The sequence below is a fragment of the Salvia splendens genome, chromosome 1 (assembly GCF_004379255.2).
Source record: "Salvia splendens isolate huo1 chromosome 1, SspV2, whole genome shotgun sequence".
NCBI classification, from domain to species: domain Eukaryota; kingdom Viridiplantae; phylum Streptophyta; class Magnoliopsida; order Lamiales; family Lamiaceae; genus Salvia; species Salvia splendens.
This window is the reverse complement of record NC_056032.1, coordinates 19,752,283-19,765,583: the sequence shown is the minus strand read 5'-3', so window position 1 is coordinate 19,765,583 and position 13,301 is coordinate 19,752,283. Positions and strand designations below refer to the sequence as shown.

Sequence of the window (13,301 nt, the reverse complement as noted above, 5' to 3'; positions counted from 1 at the left end):
CCTTGGTGCTGGTTATACTGGGGGTTCTGGTTGGGCTGTAAATTTTGGAAGTTTTGCTGGTTCTGGTTAGGTGGGTAATGATTATACTGGCCAGGAGGGTTGTACTGGTCTTGGTGATATTGGTTTTGGTTTTGGTTTTGATACTGGGCCTTGTTTTGGAACTGGTTCTGGTTCTGCTGATGTTGGGAACCTTGATTAAGCTGATTCGGGTAATTTTGGAAGTTTCTCTGGTGGGGTGGTACATAGACAGGGTTTGGGTTCTGGTTTTGTGGGGGTTGATTTTGAGGTTGTTGACTGTGGGGTTGTTGGTTCCTTCCTGACCAGTTGAACTGGTTGTTGGGATTTTCTGGGCCACGGTTGAAATTTTGGTTTGGGTGAGGGTGGTATTGATTCTGACCTGGACCTTGGTTATGATTTTGGTTCCCATCTCCCCATCGAAAATTCGTATGGTCCCTCCATGGTGCGTCCCGTTGTCTCCCCTGGATCTAATGCCCACTATAATTGTAGTACCCGGCAGCATTGACTTGCTCCAGCTGGGGAAGTTGGTGGTGCGTTCTTCTCGATCGCGCTCAGGAGTGTCTTCTTCAATTCGTCCATCTTCAAATCCATCTTCTGCTCTATCTTATGCTCCTGGTCAGTAGACAAGGCACTCGCAATCCTTTCTCTGTTGTAACCATCTCTTGAATTGTCGTACTTCTTCTTTGCGCTCAAGAGTTTCCCTAGGACCCTCTTAGCTTCACTGACCCTTAACTGCGTGAAACTTCCTCCTGACGAGGAGTTTGTCAGATCCTTTGTCGCCTTGTTCATCCCCTCATAGAAGGTGTGATGTATTTCTATATCCGCCATACGATGGTTCGGCCATGCATCCAAAAGGCTCATATACTTTACCCCCATAATCACTCAAGGGTTCATCGTAACCTTGCTTCACACTGGTTATCTCTCTCTTCAGCGTACTTGTCTTAGATGACGGAAAAAATTTGCTAGAAAAGGCTGACTTGAAATCTGCCCAACTCTCAATGGAATTGGGGGGCAATCGCATGAACCAGGTGTTAGCCTCCCCTTTTAGAACGAAAGGCAAAGCCTTCAATCTGTAGTCTGTCGCCCCTGTTGGCCTTCTCTGTGCCCTACAAATCTTACAGAACTCATGAAGGAATTCGTAGGGGCCTTCATAGCTTTTCCCGTAGTACGTGGGCAGAATTGCAATAAAATGGGGCTTCACATCACAAGCTGTCTGCCCTGGGGTGACTACTATAGCTTGCGGTGGTTCTCCTTCGGTATGCGCGTTCAGTGTCCCGATCTCTGGATCATCATCTCCTTGGGAAGCCATTCTCCTAGGGTTACCCTCCAACTGTAGCACCTGTTCTGGTGTTTCTCCTTCTATGGTGGCTTGCTCTTCGTCACTACTCGTGCCTAGGTCAGACATGGCCGTCGACAGGCCAAAACAAGTGGTCACAAGTATAGTCCCTCGTTGGAGTATTTTCGGTCTCCAATGGTCAGGAGCCGATCTGCTTCTCATAAACTGAAAGAAAAAGAAAGGAAAACAGTTATGAACAATATATACGCCAAAGTATCACATATAATAACAGTTAATAACGCCATTCATCCCCGGCAACGGCGCCATTTGAAAGAGCAGGTTTGTGCAGGTGTCGCGTCAAGCAAGGGATGTATCCTAGTGATCAGGATAGAAAATCCCAGCTAATCGTGAACCTGACTATCAATAGTTTCTCAACTCACATCTACTGACTAGTATAGTGGATGTAAGGGTCGAATCCCACAGAGATGAATGCGCTTTGGTAATTGTGGTGATATTCTGGAAAAGTTGGTTAGCTACCACGCTTTGGGTTGAGATTCTAACTAGGCAAGAATTTAAGATGGTACTCTACTGACTAGGAGGGGTGAATGATGATTGATAAGTGGCTGTGTACGTGAGAGTGGGGGACATTATGTTTCAGAAATTATGTGGGAGGTACGGGGTTACTATAAAAGGCGAAACGACATATCAGAGAATAAGTGGTAGTTAGGTGACTAGGCTGACAGATCTGTAGGGTACCAGCAGAAAAAGTAGAGAAAAGTAAAGGACAAAAGCAAAACGTAACTAAAAAGTAAAAGTGGTCCCAAATTTGGATGTGGACATTGTCTTCTCCAACAAGTATGAACACAAATCAAACAACTCAGATTCCATGAACGAGAATTTCAGGTTAACAAACTCCACAAGAATACATCTACAATCTAAACTCCAAATCAAAAGATTAAACTAACGAAACTGAAATTACGCTTATTGGGCGACATGCAAGGTGGCAGAAATCACGTAAACTAGGTTTTCACACTTAACCGTTTCAGATCTAAAATCTAACAGCTATCTAAACTCATGAACTCAGATCTATCAATTCGGAAATAAAAACATGCTCACAATACTTGGAAATTACCGTAACAACTAGGTCTAAGCTATCTAGGCAGAAAGAAATAGAATCAAATAGGAACCGATGCATAAAAACAACTTCATATCATAAACGTTTGGATCACAACCAAGACTTCAAAATAAGCAAATATTGAAAATGCAACATATCCAACATAAGAAAACAAAGTGCGATTAACTAAGAAAGCAATTAAAGATTGTTTTGCCACTCCGGGCGATGAAACTGTTAACACTACGAAACACGCTGACTGGAACGAGAGCATGTGGAACTCCGGCGAACTGATGAGCTTCAGGTGACCATGGCTGTGGCGAGGAACGAGAATATGAAGGACGAGGTTGTAGGAACTGATCTACCGAGAGAGAATTCTAACTAAGTGTGAAGGTTTTGAACTAATTCATTATCATTCTCTCTCCAAGTGGCTTCCTTTTATAGGGAAGCCTCCTTTGATTTTTAGGGTAGACTCTCTTCATGAAATGACTCTTTTGCCCCTTGCTTGCGGCTGATCTTCCCAGCTATCCTTCTTCTCCATCTCGAGCCTTTTTGGCATGCATCCTGGTCAGTATTGCACCCTACTGACGCCCTTTTCACCTGAATTATCCGAACATTCCCATACTTGCTAGAACACTTTCCCTGCACACTTTAGCAATTGTTTTGCAGATATATTCCAATTATGCACATTATACTGACCAGTAACCAAGGCCTAGAATACGACTTATCACACACTATTCTTAAACTCCTTGCCGAAAAGAAATGTTTATATTATTAAGGAACGGAGGAAGTATTTTTTTAGGAATGGGAGAATACCGTTAAGAATGTGCATATTACCATCATACTTGTCATTCCAAAGCACTCTCAATAACATGTCTAGCCAACGCGTGCTTCATATAAAAAAATCTTCAAGAATTATTAACGTCCATTCCTCCATTGACTAAGATGATATCTTTGGCCTCTAAAAAGAACAAGAAAACCTTTGTCATTCATGGAGCCCGCATCCACTAAATCATAGTAACCTAACTATTAAAAATATATTGAGTAGATTACTCATAAATACAATCCATTTCTTCTACTTAAACCATCTCGGAGCACTCTATCATCTACGGTTGAGCCTTCCCAACGCACAAGTACATATATAATAAATTACTCCCTCCGTTCCAAGGAAGATGACCCCTTCTTTGGACGGCACGATATTTTAAGCAGTTTTATTTATGTGTGAAGTGGAGAGAGCAAGAACCGATGCCAAATCTTGCTGGAACAAAACTGCCTTCATCTTCATCCTCCACAGACCATAATCATTTTTGCCTTTGAATTTCTCTACATCTAGCCTTGCTGCCATCTCTGAAACCATATGAACTTCAGCAAACCAGCTTCAATTTCCCATCGGACGGAGCCACTTGTTAACTCAGCACACAAGGCTCACACACTCTTTGGTAATCTCTCTATGATTCACACAGAACACACACCGAGCACACATAGAGAACACACATTAATCTTGATGAAGAGAGAGAGAGGTTTCTTGGAGAAAATGGATTCTCTTTTTTTATTGACTCACTAACTAAATAGATACAAGTAGAATGAGCTATATACGTAGCTCACACAATCTGGAAACCACTACTAACAGAAAAGAATCAAGTAACAAGAAACAAGAGCTTCCAACAGCTCTTTGCTAACAAACTAACTAGCTCTAACGGCTAGTTCCTACTTGCTTCTTTCTTTCCCCTTTAGCCTTTAATTCTTCATGATTAAGAGCTGAATGTGGACTCAATTCTTATAAGGAATATCAAGATGGTGGAATTTTCTATCCTTATTAGTAATTGCGAGTTTGATGAGCCAACTGAGCTATGGAAGCTCTCTGAGTTAAGATATCTCAAGGTGTTTGGAATTGAGTTATTAAAAGATGGGGAAATGAACTATAGTGCCCTGAAGAGGTTGCAAAGGATCTAGAGGAGTCGTAATTTATGTTTAGTGTTTGGCATAACATTAGAGTTACGCTGGCCCAATCTGTTTTAAATACTATGCCCGTATATGCTATGCAAACAGCTAATGTCCCGTTGAGCATGTGCACTAGCATGGAAAAGCCCGTGAGAAGTTTTGTTTGTGGAAGCAAATTGGAGAAGCAAAGGATGAGCAAGGTGTCATGGAGTAAAATTACCCGACCCAAGTCAGAGAGTGGACTAGATTGATGCCCGAGTAATATAACACATTGTGTTGACATTTTTTGTTTATCAACTATTGATATTTTATAATATTCAGATTATAATTTGAAATTTGTACAATATTTAGAGTTTGCATTTGATTATATCCGTTTTCACCTTCTTTGGTATGGAAGAAGTATATTAAATCTCGATCTGATTTACCTGTGTGAGACCCACATAATTGAAACTAAACAGTGTGCAAGATATAGATCCAGTTTTGCCTGCAAACTTTTTATTTGTTTATTCTGTTTTATGCAATGTTTTAAAAACTGGACCGGCAAGCGAACCGACGACGTTACTAGTTCACGGTTCAACCGGTCGAACCACCGGTCTAACCGTTTTACTGTTTGCAAATATATATAAAAATATATTAAATTTAGTAAATGATTTACAATTAATAATATATCACAGAACATTAAACCTTATAGACAATTAGTGATGTATAAATATAAATAATATTAAAATTTAGTATATATATTCAGATATATATTTAATATTAGTTAGTCTATATAAAAAATTTAATATTTCATGTATTAAAATAGATAATGTTTATATTAATTTAAGAAAATTTATTTCGTAAAATAATATATAATTAAATACGAATTAAGTACTTATTAATTAGTTTAGATAAGATTATTCATTAATGTCAATAGCTAGGGTATATAAATTAAGTATGTAATATAAAAAATTTATTTATAGTAAATAATGAATCTTGGTACTAATAATAATATAGGTGGTAAGTAAAGCATCATTAAAATATAAAGGATGATAATTATATATATTATAATTAACAATTATATTAAAGAATAATAAAATTAAAATGAATTATTAGTTTTTGTAGATAAAATTAATGATTAATGTATAAAAATATTTAATTTTCAAATTGTTCAATGAGCCCATGTGGTGGAGTGGTAGAGATCTTCTTAACTAGAAGAGAGGTCATGAGTTCAACCTCTACCAACAACAAATTTTAAAAAATTTTGAAAAAAAAATAGAAAACCGGTTTCCGGTTCACGGTCCAACCGGTCCGATCGGCTGGTTCCACCGGTTCACGGCGGTTCAATGCAGTGGTGGTTTAAAGGGGTGAACCGGACCGGACTACCTACCGGTTCGCGGTCCGACCGGTCGAACCGGCCGGTCCGGTCCTGTTTTTAAAACATTGGTTTTATGTGTTCCGACAAAAATGACCCCATCACAATTTTCAACCAAAGTCTTCCCATATAGATTTGTTGTAATTGGAGAAGCTCCATAAGCAAACAACAACCTTCCATGTCAATAGTCTCCAACAAATGTCAATAGCAGAGCTTAAAGTAATTCGCACAAAAACCCGTGATCAAGGGGGAGCCAACGGCACCGAGCGCCGGCACGAGAACAGGCGGTGTGAGGTGGAGAGGTGGAGAGAGAGGTTGCCGCAACCCATGGGTTGGCTCGAATAGACCGCCAAATTTATAGAGTCAGGGTTTGAAATTTCTAGCCCGATAAAATTACAATCTGAATAGTCCGCACCCGATTAACATGCAACTCGTTAGGGTCAAATTTGTAAACTAGATGTGCGGGCCCGAAAACTCTATAAAATTTCTATTGTTCTATTTGTTTGACTCCTAAATCGACACTTCATTGATTATTTTTGTAATGTACTCCCTCTGTTCCATAGTACTGGAGGCATTTCTTTTCGCCACAGAGATTAAGAAAAATGTGTGTAATGGATTAAATAAAAAGAAATAAAGTAGAAGTGATGAAAAAATAGAGAGAATAGAGTAAGAGAAAGAGAGAGAAAAGTAAGTGGGAAGAAAAGTGTTTATTAAAAAAGGAAATGACTCCACTACTATGGAATGTACCAAAATGACAAAATGACTATACTACTATGGAACGGAGGGAGTAGATAACTAAAAATATAATGTATGTATGTTTCGGTAATGTGTTCGCTGGTACCTTTGTACTCAACTCGACATGTATTTCTAATTGTGCAGGTTGAATGATGATGGAGGACAATGCTAAGTAGAGTTTGATGATTAATCGTCTATTAGATATAGAGACTCTTAGAGGTGCATGTCTTCATATATGTGATCGTGTTCATTTTTGCTACATAGTAATGACTTGGACAGCGTCGACTGTTCATCTATATATTTTAATATATTTCTATTGTTAAGTGGATTTTCATTCAAATCCTTGTTACTAAGAGTTATCTTGAATTTGGTTTTCCCTTAGTTTCTAAATGAATATCCTGTCATTATAAATCCTTGTTTCTATTCCACTCTTCTTATTTCTCACCCCTAGTCCTAATTCCCCGACTTTGCTATCTTTAGTAAAGTGCGGTTGTGACACTCATTCTCCATTAATCATATTCTAATCAATTTTTCTTTCTATCGTTCTCTTAATTGAACAATTCCACATTAAAACCTGTGTCACTCCTGAATTCTCTATTTTCATGAGACAAATGGAGTATTATTTATTACAAAATTAAATAGTAAAATGTTGAGCATCATTATATGCCGTTTTGGTTGATGTCCGATAATGTCTCGTAAATAAGTTACCATGCTATGTCATTGTCAAAAGCACGATTTATTACAAAATCATAATAAAACCAAATAGTTTTGTTGCAAAATTAATTTAAACAAATCAATAGATCAATTTGTACATGTAGTATATTTTAAAATTAATATACAAAAATTTGGAATGAATTGCAAATCGAAATTGATGCGAAGTGAGGAAAAAAGATCACCCCTCAGAATTAAATAGAACATATGTTGAAGGAGTAGAACAAAGAGAGAAACTACTCCATATATTTTCTCTATCCTTGAAAATCTCAAAATCAAGGGAAAAATAATAACTTAGTTGGTCTAGCGATTTAGAATCTTGAAATTTTAACACGAAAATTTAACAAATGAAAATTAAATTATTTTCCTAAGCCACAACGTAAAACAAATACTAGGATTTTTTGTTTTTTTATTTTTAAAACAAACATTTGAATTTAAAAAAGGCAGAATTAAAATTATTTTTCCATACAAACAAATGGGGGTATTTATAACAGTACTCCCTCCGTCCCGGATAATTTGTCTCATTTTTTCATTTTAGTCCGTTCCATATAATTTGCCCCATTTCATTTTACTATTTTTGACAATGAATCTCATATTCTACTAACTCATTCTTACTCATATTTTATTATAAAACTAATATATTTCACTAACTTTTTCGACTCAGTTTTCATTACATTTCTTAAAATTCGTGCCCGGTCAAAGTGAGACTAATTATCCCCGGAACAGAGGGAGTAAAAGTTAAGATTTATAAACTATTTAGTCGATCAATTTATAAACCATTCTCTCTGTGTTCGCCGGCGGCGGCCAACGCCATTCGTGGTATCATTCGTCAGATCTCTTCCTACGCCTTCCATTACTGTCCCTATCTGTTATTGGCGAGTTCCGAACGGAAAAAGGGTATTTTAGGTAAAAACGTGTTTTTAGTCAAAGGAATGGGAGTTGAGTGGTTGAGTATAAACGATTGATTGAGATTGATAATGCATTTGAGTTGATTGATTCTGAGCAGCAATGGAGAAGGCGAGAGAGTTTCTGGAGAAATACACCACCGGCGAAGCAGCCGATGAGGTGTCGCGGCTCAGCTTGCCTCCCCACCGACCCCTCGCCGAGTCCAGCTTCTACGAGTGCTTCGGCGGCAGAGGCGTCCGCCTCGAAGTGCTCCGCCCGGATTTAATCTCATCCTCTTTCAGAGTGCCTCCTCGTCTCGTCGTAAGCTTTTCGTTAGTGAATCTCCATTTTCATGTTTCCTAGAAATTGGAATTGGAACTAGGATTTGGAATTGGAGTTTGAATTAGAATTGAATGTCAACAACTCACAGGGTGGAGATGGAAACCTAACTATGGGTGCGATCAGCACTCTAGTAGATCTTTTAGGAGCTGCGGTGGCGTACCAGGGCGACGATTCCTGGAATCTATCAGCTGACATGTCAATCTCCTATATCTCGCCTGCCAAACTGGATGTAATTGCTTCTCTCAATTCCATTTCATTTTCCCCTATGAAATTGGTCTCATTAATTCATTCAGGAGGAGAAGCATTGATTGCTGTGATAATCACTCATGTTAATTACTTGTCTCAGATGGATGTGATTTCATTTCCCCCTATGAAATTGATTGCATTGATTGCTTGTTACCTTTGTGTTTGGAATGGTAGTGGTGGTGCTTGGTTGCTATAAAATCTCATCAAATCCAACATTGTGTGATTTGAGAGTGGAATTTCTTGCACTGTGCCTTTCAAGATCCAAGTAGAGCATATTAATTCAACTTGTAGTGAAATCATTATTCAAGTAATGGCTTTGCTAACACATACCTTTCTGATTGAAAACTTACAAGGTTTTTAGATTCCACAAGTTGAATCGGAGATATTGGATCCACTTTTTAGTATCTACATCCAAAATACTGTCATAGCCTCAGTGAATAATGGTAGAAATAAGAGCATCTCCAAGGAGAGAGGTAAATGGAGAGGTAAACTAATATAACTACCATATTTACCTTTTTTTTCATGAAAAATCATTCTCCAAGGGGAAAGGTATTTGAGAAGGTATTATACCTTTTCCCATTTTGAAGAGTTGTCTTTACCTTCCCATCAATGGAGAGGTAAAATCTTATAATTACCATATTTGTCTTCTTTTCATGAAAAACCCTTCACCAAGGGGAAAAGTATTTGAGAATGTATTACACTTTATATTTTTTAATGCATTTTGTACTATTATTTTATTTTTAAAAAATAATTTACCTTTCTATATATCTTTTCGTGTTACTTTTTAGAAGGTTATATTTCACTTTTTAAGAATGTAAATACATGATATACCTTTTTTATATACCTTCTCCCCTTGGAGATGCTCTAAGGGAAAAGAAAAATCCCCAATACACCTTTTCTCCTCACCCACCCCTCTTCATGTTTGGCCTTCCTGAACTGTAGTTTCGTATGCTTTATAAGAACCACATTTAAAGCTTTGTATCAAATGTCGAGTGTCCAAGGATACAAGAAGATGATTGGTCGCAAAATTGTCGTAACTGCTTGCAAATTTAAAACGCATATGCGCCAAGACAAGTAGGGCTAGTCAGACAATTTTCATATTTGACGGTTGTAGACAGATCAGAGGAAATATATGTGGATTTATAGTTGGAAAATAATTTGATTATATATTTAAATGAGAATAAGGTAAGTTAGTTCTATTTAATAAATCTCTTTCCCATTGCATGGCAAGCGAACTTCTAGCTTTAAATTTGTCTATCCTTGCTTGGCCTGATTGGCGAATCCACGTTGGTAGAAGACTCATTCTTCTTATCTATCAACATTTCTTCATTTTCAGTTAAAAGGGAAAGAGAAGAATTATCAAAGGTATAGAAAGGGTACAATGCTAGTTGAAAAGTAGAAACAAGACCTGTTAATGACCAGAAATAGGTTTGGAGGTTGTGAGATTTATTTGCATGGGTTGTGAATAGGGTCCTTCAAATCAAACCACAACCACTGTTATATATATATAGAAGATGTTTGCTCAGAGTTCATTAGATAAAAGAGATGATTGAGGTTTTAGACAGGTTTTAGCATGTAAGAATAGTTGTTGCATAGATGGACTGTAAGAGATTTGCGATAATGTAAAAATTTATGGCATTATTGCAGTGGAATTTTGGACCGAACAAAGTGTGGTTGGTGCAGGAACAGGAAATATGAGGTTTGGAGTAGGTTGATGCAATGTGTTTGATTTGCTGGTATTTTGCCAGGACATGTGTTCTTGAGTTTGCTTCAAATATCAGAGTTGCTGCTTTTACTGAGCATCCTACTAATTAATGTCATTGTGTCGTGCCTGGTTCTTACTTCTTACTCGTCTTCCTTGGCAGGATGAACTGGAGATTTTGGCAAGGTGTTTAGGACGACGAGGTGGCTACTCGGGAACGCACGTGCTCGTACGAAACAAAATAACTGGAGCAGTTGTTGCTGAAGGCCGACATTCATTATTTAATGCTCGCAGCAATTTGTGAATACGCTCTTACATTCATACACGCTTGCTCTTATATACACAAGCTTTCCAAATTTACAGAATGCTTTAATAAATGGGACTTTAAATGTATAAGTTGTAGTATATTCTACTACGCATCAACCAATTTCTGGACTCATCTTGTAGAATGGACGTTTAGATCAGGTGATGTATGAAAGTACATTCCGAAATGGATTTAACATGTTTGAACTTCTTGGATCATGTAATTTTGTAAATATTCAGTCTAATAATATAAATCCTACCTATGTAAATATCTATAGGCAATAATGGGAATGGTCCTACATGGTTGCTAACTTTAGCTTTGTAGGGATCAGACCACTATGGATTCACTAATTACCAGGATCTCTTTGTTATACCGCGTACTGAGGTGGCTAGTCTCAGAGGGAACAAGCCAAGTACAAAGGGTAAACAAGATTACTAATCTACTAAGTACAAGCGAAACACAATCGGAACCCTAGCTAAGTCCAAGTCTTCCACCAGGCTTGGACCTCAATCCCTTCAATTGAATACCTGCACACTAAGTAGACGGATTAGTAAAACGAGACAAGGCTCCTAAGAGTCTAAAGCAGACAAACAAGAAGAAAACAGAGATTTGGAAGTTATGGCTCAAGTCACGGCAGTAACTTCACTAGGCCGCGGACCTCCACAAATCTCAACTGATTGTCACAAAGGCAGAACCGTTGAACTAACTAGACCATATGAGATCTGAAACCCTAGATCTCACCGACTACCGCACACCACGGCCTCCTCAACATGCAAATCAACACGATCCTCTTAGAGCATCCGCAACGGTGGCGCTGCTCGCCACCGCCGTCCGCGCCGCTGGCACGGACGCCACCCGCCGCCGCTGCGCTCGCGCCGTGCCAGCGAGCAGCTGACGTGGCGCGCCCTCATTCGTCAACGGCATAGCCGTTGGGTTTAAATAATTTTTATTTTTTTTAAAAAATCGGTTTTTAATTAAAAAAACCGATAAAAAATATAAAAAAAATTTTCACTTCCCAAAAAAATTATATCCGTTTATTTTTTAATTTTTTTTAATTTTTTTTACCCCAAAAATACACACTTTCATCTATAAATACCTCCAATTTCACTCCCAAAAATTCACATCAAACTACACAATTCTCATCATCATTCTCTCATCTCCATTCTCATCTTCAATCTCTTATATCCATTTTCATCTTCATTCTCTCATACCCTACAACATCACTATGTCTGGCCAAGGCGATAACCCTACGGGCTCCCACGGTTGGAACCCCGAATGGTTCGGTTCACAACCGTTTCCTAGTCCGAAAACGGAATATTCGGCCCCTCCTCAAACCCAAGATTCGGCCGTTCCGGGTGGCTACCGTCCATACCCAATCGACGACCAAGGTGCCTCCGAAGGACGATACGGGTGGACACCGGAGCCTAGGCCGACCGCCCCTTCCCAACCTCCACAAGCTCCTACTCGGGGCAGCGGTGTCCGCACACCGCACACGCCGGCGGAGATGGATAAATTGTTCAAGGCGTACTTCGAAATCTCCGAAGATGCGGCGGTTGTCACGAACCAATCGGGCGATCACTTTTGGTGGCGCATATCTCGCCGGTACAATGCAAACCGGCCGCCGGGAACGATCGAGCGCAACTGCATCGACCGAGCTAACGATGAAATTGGCAAGTTCAATGGCTATTTCCTCCAGGAGTCGCGGAATGCCGGGAGCGGCCGGAGCGAGGTCGACATCATCACTGCGGCGCTGAGCACATACCAATCCATGAACGGTAAGTCGTTCAAGTACCTCAACGTTTGGCAGGAAACGCGGTTCCACCCGAGGTATCTGGGAGATGTAACATCCTCCTCTAGCGGCTCCTCCAAACGGTCAAGGTCGGTATCCCTATCCGACTCCGGCTCCGAAGAAGTGGCTAGCCAACTCGCCGAAGCTAACTTGGGTAGCCCCGACGCCGGACCAAGCGGTTCCCAACGCCGACCGCAAGGAATGAAGAAGGCGGCGGCCGAGCGCCGGCGCTCCGCGACTCCATCTGCCCCCGCCCCTGAACCCGCACCCTATGTTCCACCTCCACCCCCGAACAACTCGTTGTGGGCCCTTTTGGCCCAACTCAATATGGCCGATAGGTCAACTATGACCCCCACGCAACTTCAAACGCACGAGGGCATGATAGTGGGTCTCCAAAAACAATTGGGGTTGTTGCCGCCGGATGAGTAGTCTTCCTCGGGTAATATTAGCCAATAATTATGTAATTTTTAATTTTTAGGATTTTAATTATGTCTTTTTTATTTTATTTGTATTTTGTAATATTTATTGTGATTTTTTAATTAGTATTATGGAAATGTTTATGTTTAATTGAATATTAAATTAATTGTGCTCGTCCTTGCGGAAGAGCACAGTTGTGGGTGTTGTGCTCTTGCTACAGAGCAGGCATGAATAGTACCGCCCGGGCCCACAACCGTGCCGCTGGCAAGAGCATGGTTGTGGATACTCTTAGATCTCAGCCTTGCAACACATGATCTCTCAAGAACATCACCAATCACACAACGATCTAACACCAAAGTAAGATCTTAGACCATATCTCGAAGGAAACCGAAGCAGTGACCTAAACTCAAGATCTTCACCAATGGATCTCTCTAAAACCGAGAATCGCTGGTGGAAATGAAAGATCGGAG

The 13,301-nt window shown here is 39.6% G+C and overlaps 1 protein-coding gene across 2 annotated transcripts; it reads left to right on the top strand.

The window, feature by feature from the left end:
* Window positions 1-7,899: 7,899 nt before the first annotated feature.
* On the top strand, window positions 7,900-10,893 carry LOC121744983 (acyl-coenzyme A thioesterase 13-like). Of its 2 annotated transcripts, none has more exons than XM_042138715.1 (4): window positions 7,900-8,052; window positions 8,153-8,352; window positions 8,462-8,602; window positions 10,485-10,893. In XM_042138715.1, exons 2-4 carry the CDS (start codon window positions 8,155-8,157, stop codon window positions 10,623-10,625), a joined length of 480 nt encoding a protein of 159 aa, XP_041994649.1. In that variant the 5' UTR covers window positions 7,900-8,052; window positions 8,153-8,154; the 3' UTR covers window positions 10,626-10,893. The 2 variants fall into 2 exon arrangements, 1 of the variants encoding a protein (XP_041994649.1); XR_006038737.1 differs by lacking the exon at window positions 7,900-8,052 and adding an exon at window positions 8,973-9,104 and having other exon boundaries at window positions 10,485-10,677.
* Window positions 10,894-13,301: the final 2,408 nt, after the last annotated feature.